At 38.4% G+C, this 27,927-nt stretch overlaps 1 protein-coding gene across 1 annotated transcript in view; it reads left to right on the plus strand.

Annotated features, from left to right (window-relative positions):
* The window catches only part of LOC150083207 (tRNA (34-2'-O)-methyltransferase regulator WDR6), a 760,490-nt gene that overhangs the window by 321,444 nt on the left and 411,119 nt on the right, over nt 1-27,927 (plus strand). The window contains exon 12 of the mRNA XM_090378434.1: nt 4,550-4,662. Within this exon, the coding sequence (XP_090234560.1) occupies nt 4,550-4,662 (113 nt within the window). The remainder of the gene's footprint in view (nt 1-4,549; nt 4,663-27,927) is intronic.

Raw genomic sequence — 27,927 nt, forward strand, 5'->3', positions numbered from 1 at the left:
GGACATCTGAGATGAGAAGTAGTTGAATCAACCGATAACTTAGATTCAGTCAGAAAAAGTACATGGGGTTTGGAAGACTGCAAGTGGAAATGGACATTGTTGAGATTGGAATTGAGACCACGTATATTTGTGAAATGAATTAGGAAGTCCTTGGGAGGTTTAGATCTTTTCGCAGATAAGCTTGCTCTAGTATTTTGACAATTCATGGTGTATTCAATAGTAAGAAAAAGTGGGTGGGACATACTGTAAGAAGTAATGAAATTTTTGGATATGGTGTACATGTGGTAAGAATATACCCAGATCCTTGACATAACGTGGCCTCGACAATGCTTCCCGCATACACACTACTCGGACTCCCTCCAGTCACTATCTGGCAGAGTAGAGGTAGCAGGATTATACACTAGCTGATCCGGAAGCCTCCTAGAGAGTTACCAATAGGTTTGGTCTGGTGTACTATCTAGTGGCCGGCCTGCGAACACCGTTTTAGAGCTGTACCTTCGAAATGTAAGGAATATTGGATCTCGCCACGACGTTCATCATAACCTCAAAAATCATCAATCATACTGCATGATGGAAGAGATAGGGAAGGGTTGGCCGGAACTTAGCTCTAGAGACTAAACATGGGTTCCACCACTTCAAGCCTCCAATAAGCAAAGTGGTGGTATTTCACTGGTTGATGAGAGTCATCTACCACCTAGTACTGCCTGGTAACATAGAGGGGCGGCGTTCCTCCATGTGGTGTGGGCGCCACACCTCGACCCCTGCTTACGTTGGTTCAAACCTGGGTGGTCACCCACCATGTACTTGTGCATGAAGGTTATACCTAGGATTACTAACAGTCCCACCATCGTGAAGGTGCAAGCAGAGGATTTGGCTGTCATAGACCATCCGGACTTCGCCGAAATTGGGTCCACTTGACTTGAGTGTCACCCGAATATCAGTTCCATCAGCCTTTTAGACTCCCAGGTAGCAAGAACAGCTTGTCTAGCATATCTGAGAGAATGTCTGTGACAACCTCAAGGACCAATAGGAGATGCCCTAGATACTTGTAATGTGCCGAATCATTAATTGATCACTCATCACCAGAGCATGCACACTGTCAATAACTTCTTGGAGTGTTGAATGTTTGTAGGTCTTCCACCGCATGAATCATCCTCCAGGGTCTCCCTTCCTCCTTTAAATTCTGCTGCCTACTTATTAACCATGGAATAGGATGGGATAGCCTTTCCAGTGTTGTGTCCATATCCTCATTAATTGCCTTTGATGTTGTCCCTTTTTTCCTTAAACGTTGGATGATGGCACAGTGATTGATTTTGTCCATCTTTCCTCATTCACACAACTTTGTTGACTTCAGGACTTGTAATTTAAAAAAAAAGACATTGAAACTGCATGAAACTTGGTGGGTTGCTATTTGAAGTGTTATACATTACTTACAGAAATTTATAATACTGTACCACTACCCTTTCATACTCAGGCCACAAAAGTTTCAAATCCTCTCATATATCTCTGCATGAGTAACACCTGTGGGTAGTAGTGAATATTGTTGTGGTCTCTTATATTGTGTGGAAAAGGCCTGGGTCTGATTCTCATCCTGAGTGAAGCTAAGACACTTCCTGTCAGGATGGGAGGAATATTTATTGGGATTTTATCGTACCACGATCAGTTAATCAAACCAAAGGTTCCATATAAATCAGGGTAAAAACCAAGTAAAATAATTTTCAGTCCAGTAAAACTGAAAAACTAACTATTGAATATGTGCAGTTTATAAACTTCAAATACTGGCACCTTACTTGATTTAGCCTGTATACATGGCTTTTGCTGTCTTGATGCAAAACAACCCAGACAGAAATAGCATATGGGAATTTCTTGAAATATGTCAACCGTATATTTAAATTATCAGACATTCAATTTGTTATTGTAATTTTTTCAGTGATTAGGATTTTTTACAGCCTATATTTCTCTAAGTGTCAAATTTGTATATTACTCTGTCTCTTTAAGTAACTTAAATACTGTCTCTTTAAGAGACAGTATTGAATTTCTATACATTGGGACCAACTGATGATGGTACCAGCAGCAAATTCAAAATGGGAAGCATTCAAAGAACTTATCTTGCAAGCTAATAGGCTTTACATACCAACTAAGAAATATTGTTCAAGGTTTAGGCCTAAATGGATGTCAGATGAACTAATGAAACATATGGCAGAGAAGAAAAATGCATGGCATACATATAAATTAATGGGCGACATGGAAGCCTATGATAGATATAAGCTGGTCTGTAACCAAGTTACAAAGGAGGTTAGGCAGGCAAAGGCAGATTACGAGAAATCTTTGGAAAGGGATGCAAAGAAAAACAGCAAAGAGTTCTTTACTTATGTAAACTCTAGAAGGAAGGGGATGAATCAGATTGGTCCACTTGATATCGATGGTTCAACTATTGATGATCCTGCTCAGGTAGCTAACAAACTAAATGAATATTTTGCATCGACATTCACACATGAGGAGTTATCAGCAAGAAGAATGCCAGAGGTATATTCAACTCTGGCAGTAAGCTAGATAATCTTGTAATAACTGAGAGTAAAGTGGTGGAGAAATTGTTGAAGATAAACACAAGAAAGGCACCTGGGGTGGATGGGATCTATCCAGTTATATTAAAGAAGGCAGCAAAGGAAGTAAGCAAACCCTTAGCCATAATTATGAGAGTTTCCTTGGACTCAGGAGAGGTACCCATAGACTGGAGATGTGCAAATGTGACCCGAATTCACAAAGGAGGATCAAAGGCTGACACAACTAATTATAGACCTATGAGTTTAACTTCTGTTCCAGGAAAATTAATGGAGGCACTGGTTAAAGAAACACTGCAGGATCATCTCCAGTCGCTCAGACACAGCATGGTTTTGTTAAGGGGAAGTCTTGCCTGACCAATTTGATTGGATACTATGATGCAGTCACAAAAGAACTCTTTGATATTATATACTTGGATCTTAGAAAGGCTTTTGATACTGTTGCACAAGGAAGACTACTGCACAAATTGGAGCAGTGTGGCATTGGAGGCAAATTGGTGCTATGGATAAAGGGGTGGTTGGGGGAGAAGACAGAGTGGTAATCAATGAACACTGCTTATCGTGGACTAATGTTATTAGTGGAGTCCCTCAGGGTTCAGTGTTGGGTCCATTATTGTTTTCTGTATATATAAATAATATTGATGGTGGTATGTCAAGCTTAATGTCCAAGTTTGCAGATGTTGGCAGGGTTGTTAGGGACACTACTGACGCTATGCTGCTGGAACAGGATCTGGAAAGGTTGAGCAGATGGGCTGAGAGGTACCAAATGAAGTTTAACAATGACAAATGTAAAGTACTACATATGGGAAACAGCAACCCCAGAGCAACGTATGAACTCTATGGTACTAAACTGACAGTGGTAGAGAATGAAAAGGACATGGGGGTAATTGTGCAGGCAGAAATGAAGTTCTCTGAGCAGTGCAAATGGGCTGCAAGAGTAGCTCATGGTGTCTTGTCAATGATATACAGGAATTTTCCTATCAGGGATAAGGAGGTGATTATTCCCTTGTATAAGGCAATGGTCAGGCCACACCTTGAGTACTGTATACAGGTCTGGAAGCCTCATTTCAAGAAGGATGTAGAGCTGCTGGAACGAGTACAGAGAAGGACAACAAGATTAGTGGATGGAACAAAGGGTTAAGTTTTGCAAATTACAGTGCCTGGAGACTAGGCACTGGCGAGGTGATCTGATAAAGGTGTATAAATTGAATGGTGCCTTGAATGGTTTGAGCATGCTCAATGCTGATGGGATTCTTCTTCTTGCTCAGCACAGGTGCCTCCGTAGCCAGGTGGGAAGGAGCAGCAGTGCATAACACACGTTTCTTGATTAGACCGGTGTTCGAGCCCGTCACCACCAAATACGGAGGATGCAGAAAGGTCAGGGAATGACCACCGCATATCCCGGAGCAATATTGCCTTAGTTGCTAATGCTCCTAAAAACCAAATAACTAACAATAACAAACTTGCTCAGCATAATCACCTGAGAGGGCATAAATTCAAATTGAGGAAAGACAGATGTAGAATAGATGTGCGGAAATTTGCCTTTAGCCAGCGGGTAGTTGATTGGTGGAACAGACTTCCATCCCTTGTTGTGGAAGTTGATAGCCTAAATAAATTTAAGGCTCAGCTGGACAGGTATTTCGAATGAATGGAGGGATAAAGTGGAAGGTTTTTTTTTTTTTTTTTTTTTTTTTACTGATGCTGCATAAGCTTGCTTTCTTGCATCATATGCCTCTACTAATGCTAAATGTCAAAGAATGAAATGCAGTTTACAAGCCACAATTTGATAACCATGTTATTCTATTCAATGTAGTCTCAAAACAAGTTGTATTGTAGTTTAATATGAATTAATATCTTGAAGTCTGTGTACTTTTTGTGTTGTTGATTTGTTCATTCGTATACTTTTCTTTCTTCCTCTTCTTTTTCCCCAGGTTCTTCAGATTTATTTATGTTTAATTATTTAAAAAAAAATTGCATTGTTCTTCTAGAAACCAACTTGCAACCTCAAACTCTAACAAAAGAAGTACATAATAGTAAGATTCACAGCATTTTATGGCTCTCATCATCCAGTTTCCTTACTTGTGGATCAAATGGCAAAATGGTAATAGAGTTTGTATGATTAATCATCCAGTATTTTAGATAAATTAACTTTGGTATGTTGTAAAGAATATTAGAAATTTTGATAATGCACTAATAACACTTAATATTAGTTTTATTATTATTATATGCCCCATAATTGTGTGAATAATCCGGTTGACCTCTGTTAAGTATGTGGAGAAATCATATTAGCTTCAAGAAAGTGCCCCTTAACTCGAGCCATAAAAAAAAGGCATACTTGTTTATACTCCGGCACAACCACCAGGTCAGTAGATTTTACAATAAATCAACAATCCAAACTTTAATCGTATATAGCAGTTACGGGCTTGAACCCCGATCCACTCAAAGAGCGCATGCTACTGCACACTTGTTCCTGACCACTTGGCTACATTTTTTTTTTTTTTTTTTTTATGAAAACCCCAAACACGAAAGGTATCAAAACCTATAGTACTTAGTACCGTGCATGGGTTGAAGGAGAAGTATGGGGGAGGGAAATGCCGGAAACTTTGCTCTAGAGACTAAACACGAGTTTCACCACTGCAAGCCTCCAATAAGCAAAGTGATGGTATTTCACCGGTTGATGAAAGTCATCTACCACCTATCTACTTCTTGTACTTTGGGTAAAGTAGGCGACCAGGACAAGAACTGGGCTCCACACATATGCTACACTACCTGTTCATCAAAACCCAAAGTGTGAGTAAATTGAAAGGGATGTTTTATTCCTTTTGCAGTGCCCAGGATATGTAGGGAGTCAACAAATCACATCACAGACTGTTTAGTATGGGGCCTCCTATTAGAAAAGGGATTACAGTGAAGCAAAAGTTGACAGTGACATACCCAAATAAACCATATGCAGTTTTTCCCATGACTCGTGGTGAAGAATCTAATTTTGAACCACCCGACCGTTTTTCTGTACACTGATAAAGATGAAGACACTGATGAACATCAACTTGATATTTATGAAGAAATATAGCAGCTGTCTACATCAAGGGATTCATTTTGTCCAAACCTTTATCCTTCTGAACCACAGAAGATCACAGAAAGTGAGCTTAATGACCTCGTTGAGGATCTCAAACTGCCGAAGAATAATGCAGAACTTATGCCCTTGAGGCTATAACAGTGGAATCTACTAGATAATTTTGTGAAAGTGACAACATTTCGTACTCAAAATAAAGACTGATAAATTCTATCAAATAGATGTTGAACTCATTGTTTGTAAGGATGTTGATGGTCTAATGGCAGCAATGAATTTTTTTCAGTCTGGTCTGTACTTGTTAACAGGAGAGACTGCTTCTACAGGGATGCGATACACTTAAATAGAAAGGGTGCAAGAATATTTGCTGATGCTATCGAGGCAGTGTTAAGTGCATTGGAAAACTGCTAGCTTGGAGGGATACAAGGACTAATAGATTAACAGTAGCCACTGGCAGAGATTAAAGTGATTCTTGCACTGCTTCTATTGGAATGAGCAGCAGCCTGGAAAACAAGATGCAGGATATTTCAGAGACTGCTGGGCGTCATTGCGGTACAAGTAAACACATGGGTTGTGTTAGGGTAACTAAGAATAGGAACAGGTGCATGTGTGCATGCATATACACCAGTGTTAGGAGGTAGGTAAATAAATTTGAGGAATTTGAGGTATTGCTCAAAATATCAAAGGCAGATATTGTTGGGATATCAGAGACATGGTGTCACACAGATATAAGGAATGCAGAACTGGAATTAGGGAGTGCAATCTGTAAAGAGAGAGAGAGGATAGACAAGACAGGAAGAGAAGAGGGGTTAAGCTATTAGTTAAGAAACACATAAAATCTAAGGAAGGAAGTCAGTCGACATCGCTTGACAGTGCAGGGTCGAGTTAGTTTGGTGTGACATAAACATTTGGAGATCAAAATTGAGAGTAGCAGTGTTTTATAGGCCTAATGACTCTGATGAGTATAATAAGAAACTGTACATGAAAATAGAGTGGGCCAGTAAATCAGAGAGTCTTATAATGGGGGATTTTAATTTCCCAAATATTGACTGGAATTTGTGGGTTGGTCACTTACAAACTAGCAAGGCTTTTGTGGATTTATTGGATGATTGTTTTCTACATCAGCATGTTCGAGAGGCTAGTAGAGGGAGTAATACTCTTGATCTGATTATCTGTAGTGATTCTTAATGCATTAAGAATCTTCAGACAAAGGAACAACTAGGTGGCAGTGATTACAGTGTGCTGAAATGGGAATTACTCAGAGGTAACAACCATCAGGGGTAAAGGGAAGAGTTTTTTTCTTTCGTAAAGGCGACTACGATGGTCTGAGACAGTATTTTAATTCTATACAGTGGAACAAACTGATGTTGTCAACTGCAAATTCAAAAGGGGAAGCATTCGTAGAATTTATCTTAGAAGCTACTAGGCTTTACATACCAACTAAGATATATTGTTCGAGGTTTAGGCCTAAATGGATGTCAGATGAACTAATGAGACATATGGCAGAGAAGAAAAATTCATGGGATACATATAAATTAATGGGTGACATGGAAGCCTATGATAGATATAAGCTGGTCTGTAACTAATTCACAAAGGAGATTAGGCAGGCAAAGGCAGATTATGAGAAATCTTTGGCAAAGGATGCAAAGAAAAACAGCAAAGAGTTCTTTACCTATGTAAACTCTAGAAGGAAAGGAATGAATCAGATTGGTCCACTTGATATTGATGGTTCAACTGTTGATGATCCTGCTCAGGTGGCTAACAAACTAAATGAGTATTTTGCATCTACATTCACACATGAGGAGTTATTCAGGGAGGGGAATGCCAGAGGTGAATTAAACTCTGGCAGTGAGCTTGGATGATTTTGTAATAACTGAGAGAAAATAGGAGGAGAAATTATTGAAGATAAACATAAGAAAGGCATTTGGGGTGGATGGAATCTATCCAGTTATATTAAAGGAGGCAGCAAAGTAAGTAAGCAAACCCTTAGCCATAACTATGAGTGCTGCTTTGGACTCAGTGGAGGTACCCATGGACTGGAGATGGCAAATGTGACCCCAATTAGCATTAGCATTTTTAGCATTAGTAGAGGCATTTGATGCAAGAAAGCAAGCTTATGTAGCATCAGCCAAAAAAAATAAAGAAATAAATAAAAAAAAATAACCACTTCCATTTCACCCCTCTGTTCATTCGAAATACCTGTCCAGCTGAGCCTTAAACTTATTTAGGCTATCAACTTCCATAACAAGGGATGGAAGTCTGTTCCACCAACCAACCACCCGCTAGCTAAAGGCAAATTTCCTCACGTCTATCCTACATCTCTCCTTCCTCAATTTGCAATTATGCCCTCTCAAGTGATTATTCTGAGCAAGAGCAAGGATCCCATCAGCATTGAGCATGCTCAAACCATTCAAGGCTTTGTACACCTCTATCAGATCACCTCGCCGGTGCCTAGTCTCCAGACACTGTAATTTGCAAAACTTAAGCCTCTCTTCGTAAGAGCACCCCTTTGTTCCATTCACTAATCTTGTTGCCCTTCTCTGTACTCGTTCCAGCATCTCTACATCCTTCTTGAAATGAGGCTTCCAGACCTGTATACAGTACTCTAGGTGTGACCTGACCATTGCCTTATACAAGGGAACAATCACCTCCTTATCCCTGCTAGAAAAATTCCTATATATCATCGACAATACACCATGATCTACTCTTGCAGCTTGTCTGCACTGCTCAGAAAACTTCATATCTGCCTGCACAACCAACCCCAGGTCCCTTTCATTCTCTACCACTGTCAGTGTAGTACCACAGAGTTGATACATTGCTCTGGGGTTGCTGTTTTTCATATGTAGTACTTTAACATTTGTCAATTTTAAACTTCATTTGCCACTTTTCAGCCCATCTGATCAACCTTTCCAGATCCTGTTGCAGAAACATAGTGTCAGTAGTGTCCTTCACAGCCCTGCCAATCTTCGTATTGTCTGCAAACTTGGACATTAAGCTTGATATACCATCATGAATATAATTTATAAATACAGAAAATGATAATGGACCCAATACTGAACCCTAAGGGACTCCACTAATAACATTATTCCACGATGAGCAGTGTCCATTGATTACCAATCTCTGCCTTCTCCCGAGGCGCCTCTGTAGCCAGGTGGGAAGGAGCAGCAGTGCGTAGCACACGCTTCTTGATTAGACCGGGGTTCGAGCCCGTCACCACCAAATACGGAGGATGCGGAAAGGTCATTCAGGGAATGACCACCGCATATCCCGGAGCAATATGGCCTTAGTTGCTAATGCTCCTAAAAACCAAATAACAACAACAACATCTGCCTTCTCCCCCTCAACCACCCCTTTATGCATAGCAGCAATTTGCCTCCAATGCCACAATGCTCCAATTTGTGCAGCAGTCTTCCATGTGCAAAGTATCAAAAGCCTTTTTAAGATTCAAGTATATAATATCAAAGTTATTCCCTGCATCCAGTTCTTTTTTGTCTGATCATAGTATCCAATCAAATTGGTCAGGCAAGACTTCCCCTTAACAAAACCATGCTGTGTCTGAGCTATAACTGAAGTCTTGTCTAGATGATCCTCCAGTGCTTCTTTAACCAGTGCCTCCATTAATTTTCTGGGAACAGAAATTAAACTAACAGGTCTATAATTACTTGTGTCGCCCTTTGATCCTCCTTTGTGAATTGGGGTCATATTTGCACATCTCCAGTCCCTGGATACTTCCCCTAAATCCACGGAAGCTCCCATAATTATGGCTAAGGGTTTGCTTACTTCCTTTGCTGCCTCCTTTAATATAACTGGATAGATCCCATCCACCCCCAGGTGCCTTTCTTGTATTTCTCTTCAACAATTTCTCCTCCACTTTACTTTCAGTTATTACAAGATTCTCTAGCTTACTGCCAGAGTTGAATACACCTCTGGCATTCCCCTCGCTGAATAATTCCTCATGTGTGAATGTCGATGCAAAATATTCATTTAGTTTGTTAGCTACCTGAGCAGGATCATCAACAGTTGACCCATCGATATCAAGTGGACCAATCTGATTCATCCCCTTCCTTCTAGAGTTTACATAAGTAAAGAACTCTTTGCTGTTTTTCTTTGCATCCCTTGCCAAAGATTTCTCGTAATCTGCCTTCGCCTGCCTAACCTCCTTTGTAACTTGGTTACAGATCAACTTGTATCTATTATAGGTTTCTGTGTCACGTGTTAATTTGTATGTATCCCATGCAATTTTCTTCTCTGCCATATGTCTCATTAGTTCATCTGACATCCATTTAGGCCTAAACCTTGAACAATATTTCTTAGTTGGTATGTAAAGCCTAGTAGCTTGCAAGATAAGTTCTTTGAATGCTTCCCATTTTGAATTTGCTGTTGGTACCATCATCAGTTGGTCCCACTGTATAGAATTTAAATACTGTCTCAGTCCATCATAGTCGCCTTTACGAAAGCAATAACCCTTCCCTTTACCCCTAATGGTAGTTACCTCTTTGAGTAAATCCCACTTCAGCACGCTGTGATCACTGCCACCTAGTGGTTCATTTACCTGCAGATTCTTATTTCATGCAGAATCACTACTGATAATCAAATCAAGAGTATTACTCCCTCTAGTTGCCTCCCGAACATGCTGATGTAGAAAACAATCATCCAATAAATCCACAAAAGCCTTGCTAGTGTGTGAGTGACCAACCCACAAATTCTAGTCAATATCTGGGAAATTAAAATCCCCCATTATAAGACTCACTGATTTACTGGCCCACTATTTCCCTGTACAGTTTCTTATTATACTCATCAGAGTCATTACGCCTATAGCACACTCCTACTCTCAATTTTGATCTCGCAATGCTTATGTCACACCAAACTGACTCGAGATTGCACTCTCCAGCGATGTCGACTGGCTTCACTTCCTTGGATTTTATGTATTTCTTAACTAATAGCCTAACCCCTCCTCCCTTCCTATCCTGTCTATACTTTCTGTAGACATTGTACTCCCCAAATTCCAGTTCTGCCTTCCTTATATCTGTGTGACACCACGTCTCTGAAATCCCCACAATATCTGCCTTTGAAGTTTTGAGCAATACCTCAAATTCATCAAATTTATTTACTAAACTCCTAGCATTGGTGTACACGCAAGTATACATGCACCTGTTCTTTTTCTTAGCTACCCTAACACAACCCATGTGTTTATTTGTACCCCAATGATTCCCAGCAGTCTGAAATATCTTGCATCTTATTTTCCAGGCTGCGGCTCATTCCAATAGAAACAGTGCAAGTATCACTTTCACCTCTGCCAGTAGCTACTGTTAATCTATTAGTCCTTGTATCCTCCCCAATCTAGCAGTTTTCCGACCCACCTAACACTGCCTCAATAGCATCTCTCTCCTGTTATCAAGTACAGACCAGGCTGAAAAAAATTCTACCCCTTGAGCCTTGCACAATCTTTCCAGGGCTGAATTGATCGACAGGGCTCTCATCATATACTCCCTCCTATCGTGTCTGGGCAGAATTGCAGGCACTTTCAAATTCAACCCTAATTCATGGCTTTTTTTCAACAGTGACCTGTACTTGTTAAGTAATTCCGCTGGTCTCCTACTCTTAATGATTACTTTTGCATTAGTACCAACGTGTACAACTATATATCACCTTTTGTGCCCTTAAAATTCACAAAGGGCAGCACAAGTAATTATAGACCTGTTAGTTTAATTGCTGTTCCAGGAAAATTAATGGAGGTACTGGTTAAATAAGCACTGCAGGAATTATCTAGACAAGATTTCAGTTATAGCTTGGACACAGCATGGTTTTGTCAAGGGAAAGTCTTGCCTGATCAATTTGATTGGATACTATGATGTGGTCACAAAGGAACTGGATGCAGGGAATACTTAGAAAAGCCTTTGATACTGTTGCACATGGAAGGCTGCTTAACAAATTGGAGCGGTGTGGCATTAGAGGCAAATTGCCTCTAATAATTTTGGACATAATCTTCTTATGTCCAAATATGTGGATGATCTATATAAGTTTAATTGTCCACATTTCATTCAGGATTACAGCCAATTATATCCAGATGAAATTATACTGGAAAAAATTAATAGCTCTGAAACTATGGCAATTTATTTGGATCTTAATACAGAAATATTACATAATACTATAGAGCTATCCCAGGGGATCACATCTGGGTAATATGGGCTTGGCACATCCAGGGTCCTGAGCTGGATATCATTCTGAGCTGGAAATTTTTTTTATCTGGTGCAGCATAAGCGTCAGGCTTCCTTGCACCGTATGCTAATAACTAATAATAGGCCTAATGACTCGTATGAGTACAACGTACAGAGAAATAGAGTGGGCTAGTAAATCAGAATGTTTTATGGGGGATTTTAACTTCCCAGATATTGACTGGAACTCGTGGGGTGGTCACTCGCACACTAGTAACACTTTTGTGGATTTATTGGATGATTGTTTTCTGCAGCAGCATGTTCGAGAGGCAACCAGAGAGGGTAATACTCTTGATCTGGTTATCAGCAGTGATCATTTGTGTATTAAGAATTTGCAGATAAAGGAACCACTAGGTGGCAGCGATCACAGTGTACTGATGTGGGATTTACTTAAAGATATAATTACCATCAGGGGTAAAGGAAAGGGTTTTTTCTTCCGTAAAGGTGAGTACAGTGGTCTCAAACAGTTTTTAAATTCTGTACAGTGGAATCAACTGATGATGTTACCAACAGCAAATTGTAAGTGGGAAGCATTCAAGGAATTAATCGTGGAAGCTGCTAAAAGTTTCATACCTATTAAGAAATATTGTTCAAGGTTTAGGCCTAAATGGTTGTCAATTGAACTAGTGAGACTCGTGGCAGAGAAGAAAAATGCATGGGATGCATATAAATTATCAGGCGACACAGAAGCCTATGGCAGATATAAGATAGTCTGTAATCAAGTCGCAAAGGAGGTTAGGCAGGCGAAGGCAGATTACGCGAAATCTTTGGCAAAGGATGCTAAGAAAAACAGCAAGGATTTCTTTACTTATATTAACTCTAAAAGGAAGGATGAATCTGATTGGTCCACTTGATATCGATGGTTTGACTGTTGATGATCCTGCTCAGATAGCAAACACACTGAATGAGTATTTTGCATTTACATTCACACAAGAGGAGTTATTAAGGTTTGAAAATGCCAGAACATTATAAATTGTAGCAGGGTGCTTAATGATTTTGCAATAACCGAAAGCAAAGTAGAGGAGAAATTGTCAAAGTTAAACATAAGAAAGGCACCTAGGGTGGAATGCGTCTATCCAGTTATATTAAAGGAGGCAGCAAAGCAACTAGGCAAACCCCCTAGCCATAATTAGTAGAGCATCCTGGGACTCAGGGGAGGTCCCCGCGGACTGGAGATGTGCAAATGTATCCCCAATTCACAAAGGGGGATCGAAGGGTGACACAAGTAATTACAGACCAGTTAGTTTAACTTCTGTTCTGGGTAAAATAATGGAGTCACTGGGTAAAGATGCATTGCAGGATCATCTAGACAGGACTACAGAAATAATTCAGATACAGCGTGGGTTTGTTAAGGGAAAGTCTTGCCTGACAAATTTGTTTGGTTATTATGATGTGGTTACAAAGGAACTGGATGCAAAATATATTTTTGATATTATATACTTGGATTTCAGGAAAGCTTTTGACACTATTGCTCATGGAAAACTACTGTACAAATTGGAGCAGAATGGTATTAAGGGTAAGTTGCTACAATAAATAAAAGGATGGTTGAGTGGGAGAAGACAGAGGGTGGTAATAAATGGGTGCTGCTCTTCATGGACTAATATTATTAGTGGAGTTTCACATTGTTCAGTGTTGGGTCCAATGTTGTTTTGTATATTTATCAATTATATTGATGAAGGTATATCAGGCTTAGTGTCGAACTTTACAGATGATACAAAGGTTGGCAGGTTGTTAATGACAGTAATGGCAGTGTGCTACTGCAACGGGATCTAGAAAATTTGGGAAAATGGGCTGAGAAGTGGCAACTGAAGTTTAAACTTGACAAATGCAAAGTACTGCATATAGGTAGAAGTAGCCCCAGAAAACATACCAAGTGTGTGGTACTACACTTAAGGTGGTAGAAAATTAAAAAAAAAGCCTTGGAGTAATTGTGCAATGAGATATGAAGTTTTCTGAGCAATGCAGACAGACTGCCAGGGCAGGTCATGGGGTTTTGTCAATGATATATAGGAATTTTGCTAGCAGGGAAAAGGAGGTGATTATCCCTCTGTATAAGGCAATGGTCAGGCCATGCCTTGAGTACTGCGTACAGGTTTGGAGGCCTCATTTTAGGAAGGATGTAGATTTACTTGAGCGTGTACAGAGAAGGGCAACAAGATTGGTGAGGGGAATGAAGGGATCCTCTTACCAAGAGAGGCTTAAGTTCTGCAAATTGCAGTGGCTGGAGACTAGGCACCTGCGCAGTGATCTGATTGAGGTATATAAGGCCTTGAATGGGTTGAGCACGCTGAATTCTGATGGGATCCTTCCACTTGTTCAGATTACGAATCTAAGGGGGCATAAATTCAAATTGAGGAAAGACAGATGTAGAATAGATGTGCGGAAATTTGCCTTTAGCCAGCAGGTGGTTAATTGCTGCAACAAACTTTTAGACTGGATTTGTTTTGTAATTTGTTTTTTTTTTTTTTTTTTTTTGGCTAATGCTGCATAAGCTCATACACTTGCTTTCTTGCATCACATGCTACTACTACTACATAAGGAATCAATTCTGATCACAACCAGATCAGAGCTGAAAATTAGTGTAGCAGCCCTTAGTTTGTCACACTTCTTTGAGACATTTCTTATAGAATTGGGATATCCAGTTAGCTGACCTCTATAAACATAAAGTTTCTGAACACAAACAATGTCAATCCTTTCACGTTCACAAACTAATCTTAGTTCATGTGCTACAGATCTTGCATGCTGCACATTAATTTAGAGAACCTTGAGTTTGCCACAAATATTATTTCTATGCGTAAGAGTGCTATTGCTTGTTACTGTAAAGTGCAGAATACGTTCTTTCCTTAGTAACTTTCAGTGCAAATATGTATTCAGGACACTTCTTATCTGTAACCAAATGAGCAGCAGACCTATTATGAAGTGTTCCCATATCTCTGACAATTATAACAAATAGTAACCTTATGAAATTCCTTATACCTGTAGGACATCAATCCTCTAAAGATCTGTGTTTGTTTATCAAGAAACTTTTTTAACTCTACAGGTTATTTCCAAGATCCAGTTAATTTTGTTTTTGTTTTCATTAGAAAAGCATATTTTCATCTCATTACTGGCATCATCTCTGCATAGACCTATATGTATTAGGTTTCTTTCATATGACTCATAAAGTAGATTTTCTTTATTTATGTCATTAATTACATCATATAATATTATTTTTAAACCAGATTTCTTAGGCTTAGTTATATTCAATCTGAATTTATTTATGAGGTCATTTGTCCTTATATCCTCAAGCTCCTTGTTAGACTCAGTCTCAGTCACAATACTCTTGTTAGACTCAGTCTCAATCGCAGTACCCTTGTCAGGTAGTATTCACATTCTCCTAATATGTACCCTTTTTAGTGAATTTTCATGATTTTAGAGACTGCCTTTTCTACATCCATGCTTGACTTAAGTTTAGAATCATGCTCAGGCCTCATCAGAAATACATTATTATCAGAACTAACATTATTTCTAAGCCCATTATTTTGCATTGCATAGCTGTCATAATTAGTTATGTTATCCTTCCAATTTTCCTTAACACTATTTTTAACAACCTTACCATATAGCCTTCCAGTACACCTCAAACCTGTAATTATTGCAATGTATTCAGTTACTGACCCCTCTAAACATCTGTTTCTCTCTTTCAAGCATTTGTTATCTATTCCCAATTTCAAGGCCAAACTTTCCAGATAACCCCATCTAGCCAATATTTGAGAGATAGCATCATTATTGATTCCATGTTCTTAAGAAAATAAAAATTCCTCTAACTTTCTTCTCATACATGTAATGACAACATTGATTGGTTCATTGTGGAAATCATTAATTTCTTGTTTATGCTTATTTTGGTTATTTAGTCCATCTCCATCAAACGACTGCAAATCTATTAAATCTGGTTCATAATCCAGTTTCTACTAAATTTCTACTTCTGGATATCAGTCGCAAGATTTTCTGCTAAATCTTGCGACTGATATCTAGAAGCGTGTGAGGCATACTGATGTTTCTCGGCACCAATGTTGATAGAATTATTAAAATTGTCAATATCCTCAACTGGATTCTTATATTTACTTCAATGTTTAAGTCCATTTCGATATTCCTGTTGGCTTGTCTCATTTCTTCATCATTATTTTTAAATACCTCTACTTCATTTAATACATTTGTCAGATTTTTCCTGTGTTTATTGCCCCTCCTTTCTCTCCTCAGAACAGGAGATTTACTCTTAACTGAAGTAGGAGTGCCCACAGAACTCTCTCCTTTGTCACGATGAACATGTCTGCCACTTCTTGTCATAATATAATTCTCAGGAGTTCTGCTTCTTGAGGAAGCAGAGATGTTGACATCCAAGTCACATTCCAAGGCCCTGCCAGAAACAGCCATAGCCCAATCGACACTGCATTGTTCAACAGAAGGATGGTCATAATGCTTAATACTTGCCACTTCAGTCTTTAGCTTATTACCTCGCCTTAAGACTTTCTTAAATATCTTATGGGAACCCTTACCATCAGAATTTGAAAACCTGTCACTGTCTTCCACAGGTTCATTAAAAAACCCATTCACTGTATTTACCTCATCATTACTTACAAAAGGCTCAAAAGTAACCCCAGGGGCTCACATCTGGTGAGTATGGGCTTGGCACACCCAGGGTCCTGAGCTGGATATCATCATTCTTTTCTTTCTTGGTGATTCCCTTCAACTTCTCTCTCTTTCTCTTCGGGTAATTCAAAAAATTTTAGTTTTTTTTATAAAAAAAAAAAAAAAAAATCTTGCGATGTTCTGGAATTTTAACAGTGGATTTCCTATTTGTTTTGTTATCCTCCCTTGACACAGTATCTTTGTTAGCACTCATTTTATTCATTTATGCTTATTAATCAAAATTCAATCATAATATGCAGTGCCACTACAATTTCCAAAATTAATTCTTTTTAAGCTTTTAAGTTTAATTATATTTCCTCAGATTCAAACCCTGACACACAGAACAGTAAGGTCGTTTTCGTTAATTAAGGTCCCGCAGTCTCAAGCATCAGGATTTTAAATTATAGCCTGATAAAATTTTAAGTATTTACGCTATGCTGTAGCATAGGCAATCAACTGACCATTAGAATGAAGAACGTTCCAACTATCAAAATAAACTAATATCTATAAGTAGTTAAATACTACCTGATATTTTGAAAAATACACTGAACCCCACCACAATCCAACTCCATCAACAAGATGATCACCAAGAAAATCAAATAACTCTAGTGACAAATGGGCCTGGAGTACTGGGGTCCATAGTTTAACAGATATTTATTTAAAGTATACCCAGTAAAATAAAATAAAATAAAATATTTCCAGAAGCTTTCGGAACTCGTGTCCCTTTCTCAGAAAGGGACACGAGTTCCGAAAGCTTCTGGAAATATTTTATTTTATTTTATTTTACTGGGTATACTTTAAATAAATATCTGTCAAATAACTCTACTTAATACCAACCACACTTTCAACAAAAAATTCAGGAGCACATAATAACACGTTCAGCATAGACCCCCGTGTTCGATACTGGTATGTTCGTAGCTACATCTTACTCCCATATAAATAAAAAATAACTTTTATAAATATAAAAAACTACTTTTTTCAAAAACATGTGCCAATCTGCCATTTTAAGCACTATTTCTGTGTGTGTAGCACCCAAAAATATATAAAGTAAACTTACTTTCATGCCCAAAATTTGTTGTTCAGTGCAATGTTAAAATTTATTTGCTTTCAGTTCTTTGAATATTGTGTATTTCATAGCTTTTCATATTCAATGATTATGTCTCTAAATTTCTCAAATAGGTATGGAAGACACTTTGTCAGATGGGCAAGAATATTGAAGTGATAGAAACTTCCTTTATATTTTGTGATTTACTTATGGGAACTAGAACAGAAATAGTTGTTGATACCTATGATACTACTATAGTCTGGTGGTGTAGTTGAGAGTTTGAAGCCAGGAGAAAATTAAATATGTTGGAATGAATATAAATTTTGGAATATTCTTCTGGACCTTTGTATGCATTTCCATTATCAGCGTGAAAATTGGTACAAAGTCCAGAAGAATATTCCGAATAAGTCCTGAAATTTTGAAAAGGGTTGAAACTGCTGAAAATTTTGAAAAGGGTTGAAACTGTACCTCAGGACCAACAAAATATCAAAAACATAATTTCATTTATCTATATAGTAAACTCTTATTATAAAATTCCACTTACAGCACTATATCACTTTTAATACTCTTTTCTTTTCATCCTATGATCAGTCCTATGATATACCATACATTTGTAAACAGTTCCTATTTAAACAATTTTTTAAACTTATATTGTTCCATTAAATTCAAATTATTCATCTGCTTTTCTTGCTGATACAGTAAGTAGTGTCATTTGTTTGCATGTGCTCAGTATAGTCAGTAAATTTCATTAATGTTGATGAATATTTTTCTTTAATATTTTTCAATGTTTCAACTTAATCTATTGCTATTGTTTCATAAACACTACAAAAAAAAAGCTTTAAAGTCAGTGTTATCTACCAAAATTTGATAATAAAAAAGCCTTAAAAAGGTGATGGCTACATAACTTATGATATTTCCCTGCCTATAGTGCTCTTTGGAGCCATTCCTTTCGAAAGTGCTATAATGGGAGTTACTATGTGTGGGGCTGTGGAGCAGCAAATGATCATGAAAGCTTCCTTCAAACGTATGTTGAAAGTTTGGCATTGATTCAACTTTTCCTTCTCAAGAATGCTCAACATCCAAAAAGCAGTATAATTTTTCTGTGGGTGTGTTTCAGAGAAAGGGAGAATTATAGTTGATTCTATACCCTTCAAGGGATTAAGGAATATATCAAGGAATATATGTTGAAAATTTGCGAGAGTCTGACTTTTTCTTATAGTGCCCTCTGTCAGCTCAGACATCTGACACATACATGATTTGATCAAAAATTTTGATAAATGCAGCAAAAAATTAATTTTATTCAGTGATATATATGTTTACATTGTTAATATTCTTCAATACAATCACCTACAACCACACTTTTTCTGCCTTGGTGGGTGCCACTGATAAAAGCATTTTTCAGAATTTTCTTTTATGACTGCTTTTAGGCAGGCCATCATGTTTGATTGGATTTCTTGAATCAACTCGGATTCTTTTTCTTTCATGTACACTTTAATTTTTGGAATACTCAAAAGTCACATGATGCCAAATCAGGCAAATAAGATAAGTGCCACACAGTGCTTGCTTGCTTATGGTCTCTGAGTCCAATCGGCACATTCATTTTGAGGCCTCTCCTCATAGTCTGTAATGGTATAAAACTATAACATACTGAAAAAGAAAACTATAACATACTGAAAAAGATCTTAATGATTTAAACTGTGCACATTTGCATTATTAAAGATAAATTTAGTTTTTGAAAAATCACAGTTAATACATATCAAACTCAATGCATTTGGTTCTACACATGACAGACTTTGAAATTGTATGATCAATCACTTTGTCAGGTCCTTGGGTGAGTAGCTTCAGGTTCACCATTTTCCAGGGCTTTCGGAAGAATCTGCCCCTCACCTCTCATTTTATAAGTCTACCAGGAGTTTTGGTTTTAGTTTCTATATGGTGATAATCACTTCTCTTTTGATAAGATTTTCTCGATTATTATCTACAATATAAAGGGTGGTTCACTAGTTTCATTACCTTACATGGCATTTTCAGGGAGTAGCAGCAGTGGCGTATTCGGGACAGAACGCACTGGAACAACGTTCCGGTACTTTTTACTAAATATCATAATAGAAAAATCATTAAATCTACACACCTAATATTATAAAACAATGGCATAATTAAAGAGGACAGAGAAATGTCTATTTTACCCATTGCTACTAAAAATATATATTAATAGCAATCTTTAAAATTAATAGATTTATTTAAAAACAAAAATATAAAATTCACAATGAAACTTGAATGTTTCTTACCAAAGTAAAATGTGTTAGATAAAGAGATCCAATGAATGAGATATACTGTGATGCTTGCAAATGCTGCATTTTGATTCGCCATGAGCTGAATGCCGACCGGGCTAGCCTGGTGGGTAAAGTGCCTGCCTGGAAACCCAAAGGTCATGGGTTTGAATCCTGCCTCGGGCCTGGATCAAAGTACTGCAAAAACCGTGGGAGGTGCATTATGGCCACAGAAGCCAATGCGCCAACAACTATCCAAAAAAAAAAAAAAAAAAAAATGAGCTAAATGCTAGAACTGGTTGTTCTATGAACCATGAGTCTGAAGTCTGATTCAGTTACTGTACAGTCGATGGGGTGTTATCATATAGTCTTCTGGAGAAAGAGCGTTCCGGTACAATTTTTTTTACGATGAGCATTCGGGTACTATTTTTTTTTTAGCAATACATCTCTGAGTAGCAGTATATTATAGGCCAAATGGCTATGATAACTATAATGAACAACTATATAGACAAAGAGAATAGGCTACTAAATCAGAATGTATTATAATGGAGGATTTTAACTTTCTATATTTGACTGGAATTTATGGGCTGATCATTTAAAAGCAGAGCCTTTCTGGATATATTGGATGACTGTTTACTACATCTGCATGTTAGAAAGTCAGTGGGAAAAAGTTACCTCCCATTTATATGGTAATTGCAACATGAGTTTGTTAAGGGAAGATCTTGAGTACTGCATACAGGCCTGGAAGCCTCAATTTAGGAAGGATGTGGAACTGCTGGGATGGTGCAGAGATGGACAATGAAATTAGCAAGGTGAACAAAAGGGTGCTCTTACCACGAAAGGCTTCAGTTCTGTGAATTGCACATTCTGTAGAGTTGGCACTTATGAGGTGATCTGATTGAGGTGTTTAACTTTAACTGGATTAAGCAAGCACAGTGCTAATGGCATTCTTGTTCCTGCTCATACTACATGCATAATGGGGCATACATTAAAATTGAGAAAGGATGGTTGCAGGATAGATGTGAGGAAGTTTGTCTTCAGCTAGTGGTTGTACAAAAAAACTTACATTTATTGTTGTGAAAAAAAAAGGCATGATCACAAGCCTTGCACAATCCCTAAAGGGCCGAATTGATTGACATGGCTCTCATCACATACTCCCTCCTATCTTGTCTGGGCCGAATTGTAGACACTTTCAAATTTAACCCTAACTTGCGACTTTTTTTCAGCTTTGACCTGTACTTGTTAAGTAAATCTGCAGATCTCTTATTCTTAAGGTCATTAGTGCCAACGTGTACAACAATATCACCCTTAGAGCCCTTAAAAGATGATATAGGCTTTACAATGTCTTCAACTTTTGCCCCTGGCAGACATACCCTGGTCCTGTTCCACCTATCCTTTTTGAATAATATATTCCCCATCTCCCTGACAATAGAATCACCAACAATAACTAGCTCCTGTGTCGCAGGCATAAGTGATTCTTGTACTGCTTCTATTGTAATGAGCAGCAGCCTAGAGAGCAGGTTGCTGGGGATTTCAAGAGCTGCTGGGAGTCATCATGGAACAAGTAAATACATGGGCTCTGTTAGGTGAACTAAGAGTATGAACAGATGTATACTTGCATGTACACCAATACAACTCATCCAGTTGATATGGGTAGACAGTGCAATGTTGAGTCAGTTTGGTGTGAGTTAATTACTGGTAAAGGGAAAATGAGAGTAGGAGTGTGTTATAGGCCTAATGACTCTGATGAGTACAACGAACAGTTGTACAGAGAAATAGAGCATTTCAGTAAATTAGATTGTTTTATAATGGGGGATTTTAACTTTCCAGATATTGACTGGAACTTGTGGGTTGGTTTCTTGCACCCTAGCAAGACTTTTGTGAATTTACTAGAGGATTGTTTTCTACATCAACATGTTCGAGGGGCAACTCTTGACATGTTCGAGGGAGTAATAACTCTTGATCTGATTATCAGCAGTGATTATTCATGCATTAAGAATTTGCAGATAAAGGACCCACTAGGTGATAGTGGTCACAGTGTACTGATGTGAGATTTACTTAAAGATGTAACCGATCTTGGTGCCTCCGTAGCCAGGTGGGAAGGAGCAGTATTGCGTAGCACATGCTTCTTGATTAGACCGGGGTTCGAGCCTGTCACCACCAAATGCGGAGGATGCGGAAAGGTCAAGGGAATAACCACTGCATATTCCCGGAGCAATATGGCCTTAGTTGCTAATGCTCCTAAAAACCAAATAACAACGTAACTTCGATCAAGGATAAAGGAAAGGGTTTTTGTTGCCGTAGAGTTGACTACAGTGGTCTCAGAAAGTTTTTAAATTCTATACAGTGGGATCAACTGATGATCTTTAAAACAGCAAATTCTAAATGGGAAGCCTTCAGTGAATTAATCTGGGAAGCTGCTAGGCTTTTCGTACCAACAAGAAATACTGTTCAAGATTTAGACCTAAATGGATGCCAGATGAACTAATGAGGCTGCTGGCAGAGAAGAAAAATTTGTGGGATACATATAGATTATGAGGTGACACAGAAAACCTATTGCAGATATAAGCTAGTCTGTAATCAAGTCACAAAGGAGGTTAGGCAAGAGAAGGCTGATTACGAGAAATTCTTGGCAAAAGGTGCAAAGAAAAACAACAAAGACTTCTTTACTTATGTAAACTCTAGAAGGAAGGAGATGAATCAGATTGGTCCACTTGACGTTTGTGGTTCGACTATTGATGATCCTGCTTGGACACCAGACAAACTGGATGAGTATTTTGCATCTACATTCACACATGAGGAATTCTGTAAGGAAGGGGATGACAGAAGTTTACTAAACTCTAACAGGGAGCTAAATGATTTTGTAATAACTGAGAATAAAGTGGAGGAGAAATTGTTGAAATTAAACATAAAAAAGGCACCTGGGGTAGTAGTAGCAGTAGTAGTAGTGGCATGTGATGCAAGAAAGCAAATGTATGAGCTTATGCAGCATCAGCAAAAAAAAAAAAAAAAAAAAAATCACACCATTGCCTCCAAATGCCTGTCCAGTTCCTCCTTAAATTTATTCAACCTATCAACTTCCACAACGACAGATGGAAGTTTGTTCCAGCAATTAACCACCCGCTGGCTAAAGGCAAATTTCCGCAAATCTATTCTACATCTGTCTTTTCTTAATTTGAATTTTTGCCCCCTTAGGTTCGTAATCTGAACAAGTGGAAAGATCCCATCAGAATTCAGCGTGCTCAACCCATTCAAATCCTTATATACCTCAATCAGATCACTGCGCAGGTGCCTAGTCTCCAGCCACTGCAATTTGCAGAACTTAAGCCTCTCTTGGTAAGAGATCCCTCTGTACACGCTCAAGTAAATCTACATCCTTCCTAAAATGAGGCCTCCAAACCTGTACACAGTACTCAAGGCATGGCCTGACCATTGCCTTATACAGAGGGATAATCACCTCCTTTTCCCTGCTAGCAAAATTCCTATATATCATTGACAAAACCCCATGACCTGCCCTGGCAGCCTGTCTGCATTGCTCAGAAAACTTCATATCTGACTGCACAATTACTCCCAGGTCTTTTTCATTTTCTACCACCTTAAGTGTAGTACCACACAGTTGGTACGTTTCTCTGGGATTACTTCTACCCATATGCAGTATTTTGCATTTGTCAAGGTTAAACTTCAGTTGCCACTTCTTAGCCCATCTGCCCAAATTATCTAGATCCTGTTGCAGTAGCACACTGCCATTACTGTCATTAGCAACCCTGCCAACCTTTGTATCATCTGCAAACTTCGACATCAAGCCTGATATACCTTCATCAATATTATTGATAAATATACAAAACAACAGTGGACCTAACACCGAACCCTGTGGGACTCCACTAATAACATTAGTCCACGAACAGCAGCACCCATTGAATGGAATCTATCCAGTTATATTGAAGGAGGCATCGAGGGAAGTTAGCAAACCCTTAGCCATAATTATGAGAGCATCCTTAGATTCAGGGGAGGAGTTTGCAACTCCAGTACCTACGGACCGGAGATGTCCAAATGTATCCCCAATCACAAAGGAGTTCAAAGAGTGACACCAATAATTATAGACCTGTTAGTTTAACATCTGTCCCAGGGAAAATAGTGGAGTCACTGGTTAAAGAAATGATACGGGATTACTTAGACAAGACTACAGAAATAGTTCAGACACAGCATGGGCTTGTTAAGGAGAAGTCTTGTCTGACCAATTTGATTGGATACTACAATGTGGTCACAAAGGAACTGGATGCAAAAAATAATTTTGACTTGGATTTCAGGAAAGCTTTTGATACTGTTGCACATGGAGGGCTGCTGTACAGATTGGAGCGGTATGGCATTAAGGATGGTGCAATGGATAAAGGGATGGTTGAATGGGAGTCAGCAGAAAGTGGTAATAAATAGACACTCTCTAAGTGGACTAATGTTATTAGTGGAGTCCCCCAAGGTTCGGTGCTGGGCCCGTTGTTGCTTTGTATATTTATCGATGATGGTATATCAGGCTTAATGTCCAAGTTTCCAGATGATACATAGGTTGGCAGGGTTATTAATGAAAGTAAAGACAGTATGCTATTGCAACAGGATCTAGAAAAATTATGCAGATGGGCTGAGAAGTGGCAAAAGTTTAACATTGACAAATGCCTGGTAGTCTGTATAGGCAGCAGTAGCCTAGAATAACATACCAACTACATTAGACTTTCAGAATAATGGCACCTTCTAGGATTCAAGGTGCCGTTATTTTGATTTTTCTGTTATCTAGAAAGTTTTATTTTTAATATATTTAATGTAGAAATAATGAGGCTAAATAAGAAATAGAGATTAAGAATGCAATTTTATTAACTGCACATAAAAAAACATAAACATGTTGACAATTCAGTGGTATATTCTGACATTACCAAAGTCCTACTTACACCCCTTACTATTTTCTTTATTAATTCAAGTTTAGCCTGTGCAGTAGCACAGTGGTATCATCACCGTCCTCCCCACACCGGATGGAAAAGGCTTGGGTTCAAATCCCGCCCATGATGCGAGAAAGTTTTGTGGACTCTTTTCACTCCATGGCTAAGTTAGTCGGTCTCAGGCGCAGATAGCAAGATTTTTACCCTCAATAAAATGGGGTGGTTTTTCAACCAGCAAAACAGGCAAATCGACCAGAGATTACCCAATTTTTTGACACAATACACATGGATATATGAATTAACTTACCAGGTGACCCTAATGTAATAGTTTGGATTATATCAAGTTTGTTACTAAGCTTTAATACTGTTCTTTTCTACTCTGTATGAGGTTTATTAACTTTAGGAGCCATAATGAGTGGTTTTTAATTTAAAATAAATATAAAACATGATATTAGTACAGAATTCACTTTAAAAATGGCGAACGAAAACAATACAGTAATCACGTGACTGGCTGTTTTTTTTTTTTCGCCACTGCAAAACATCTGCACTGTATGTAAACATCCGATATCAATGTGCCGTTATCTCAAATGTTCCGTTATTTGGGGTACCATTATTTTTAGTCTACTGTATATGCTGATATTAGCATTAGTAGAGGTATATGATGCAAGAAAGCAAGCTTATGCAGCATCAGCCAAAAAAAAAAAAAAAAAGCTCTCTCATTTCACCCCTCCGTTCGTTCCGAATACCTGTCCAGCTTAGCCTTAAATTTATTTAGGTTATCAACTTCCACAACAATAGGTGGAAGTCTGTTCCACCTACCAACTACCTGCTGGCTAAAGGCAAACTTCTGCACATCTATCCTACAAATGTCTTTCTTCAATTTTAAAATATGCCCTCTCGGGTGATTATTCTAAGCAAGAAGAAGAAGAATCCCATCAGCATTGAGCATGCTATATCACTATAGTGGATTGTAATCTTTTATACAATGAGCAACTCAAACAACAGAATGAGTAAATCCCCCCCTCTAGTCCTTACAGAATTTCCTCCCTTCGAAACACAAAGTGATACAGATATAAACCATTTTCTTCAGAAGAACAAAGAGACAAGGGTAACAACGACTCAGTTTCTCAAACTAACTTAACAGTAATTTAACAAAATGAATTCCATTTTGACTTCACAATCAAAAAATGTGTGTCAGTTTTCTGCTCTTAACCAGGAGATAGCTGTCATGATACCTGCCTCTGCCAAACTAGGTATCTTGTTGAATAAAGATGAACCTCAGGATGTTTCACCTATCTATGAGGCTATTACAACTTTAAAACCTCAAGTGGCAAAGTTCCTTACAAGTGAGGCAAATAGAGTCACGAAAGAAGCTGTAAATGTTATTCTTGACATGTGGTCAAATCTTGAATCAGAGCAAGTAATGCCAAATTGTAGGCATGCACTGAGTTATTGTAAAAAGTTATTAATTCTTTCACTGACAAAACAATGATAACTTCTAATTCAAGTAGATGATATGGCTGAAAATAATACTACTTCCTATGCAAAGGTTGTGCAGTGAGTTTCTACCCAACCAGGTGCTCAAGTTTCACATAAATCATTTTTCACAAACTTGAGAGAAAAATGTATTGAAAAAGAAGCTAATTTAAAACCAAATATAGTAATTTTAAAAGCAAATGAGGATGCTGATATAAAATCCAGACACCAAATCAGAAATATAGTCACCAATATGCTGAAACAGATTTCAAAACAATGAAAATTATATCTGTTAGACCTGCCAGAAATAAGGGGGTTATAGTGGAAACTGCAAATTCCCATGTTCTTAGTAATTTAGAATTTTCATACTCTTTTACCATTACAGTAATTGTGCCTAAATGCACAGATCGTTCAGTGCTTATTTTTGATGTCCCAAAACATTTCACAAAACAGGAGATTTTAGAATACATATTTAATAAAAATCTAATCAATTTTGTCTTCTCTTTTGAAGAAATCAAGCAAGAGAGTTTTTCACATGTAACACTAAGACCAGGCCCCGGGTGCCAAGCGTTCCGTGGCCAAGCGATTCTAGTGTGTCTGTAAAAGCGTTTTTTCTAAAGAGATTTTCAGTGAATAGATTCTATTTTTTGTTTCAACAACCGTTTTTCTTGATTTCTCGATCAAAGTAGCTCTTTCGCACTACAAGAAGTAGGCAAAGGCCCAAGAAGGAAAACTACCTTTCTGTTTCTTTTTATATTAATACTAACTTCCTAACCCAGCCACTTGGTCACCTTGTGGCACTGCTCCTGCCTCCCCGTGGCGGGGCCGGAAACCTGGGTGGTAAAGCAAACCCCCAGGGCCAAAAGGAGCAAAACATGGACTTTGAAAACTTTCCCCCGATCCAGACAGCAAATCCAAATTCAAAGGATTTGCATCAACCTAATGATGACAAAACCAACCGAAAGAGACTGAAGACGGATGATTCCCTAATAGAACATCCGAGTTTCCTGATCCTGCATTCCTTAGCGAACCAGGCCCTAGGCAATCTATCGCCATTCCTCATACAAAAGTGTCTGGAAAATGTAGCAGGTTCCCCCAAAATGGTGCGCCGTCTCAAATCTGGCGATCTGTTGGTTGAGACTATAAGCTCTAAACATTCAGAGTACCTTCTCAAGCTCACAACATTCAATAGAATCCCTGTTAAGGTGTCACCACACGCAACACTCAATACCTCCATCAAAGAGGCAATGGGACCTAATGAATGTTTCAGAAGAGGAAATTGTCAACGAATTGCAGGATCAGAAGGTCATACAAGCGAAGAGAATCATGATTAAGAAAGATGGCGAACTTATTCCAACTCGCAGTATCATACTGACATTTAGCTCACCCAACCTACCATCATCAGTAAAAGCCGGGTATTTGAACTGCCCCATTCGCCCGTATATCCCAAACCCGCTAAGGTGTTATAAATGTCAAAAATTTGGACATTCCCAAACTGTCTGTAGAGGCGATGCAGTATGCCCTAACTGTGGATCGAAGGAACATGCCCAAGCTGATTGTAAATCGCAGTCCTCACTTTGCCCTAATTGTAAAGGCAATCACCCAGCTTTCTCAAAAACATGCGATCAGTGGAAATATGAGAAGAAAATTCAAAAATACAAGATAGAAAAGAAAGTCTCATTTTCCGAAGCCAGAAAACA

Source organism: Mastigoproctus giganteus, chromosome 7, assembly GCF_048544385.1.
Source record: "Mastigoproctus giganteus isolate SK-2022 chromosome 7, ASM4854438v1, whole genome shotgun sequence".
NCBI classification, from domain to species: domain Eukaryota; kingdom Metazoa; phylum Arthropoda; class Arachnida; order Uropygi; family Thelyphonidae; genus Mastigoproctus; species Mastigoproctus giganteus.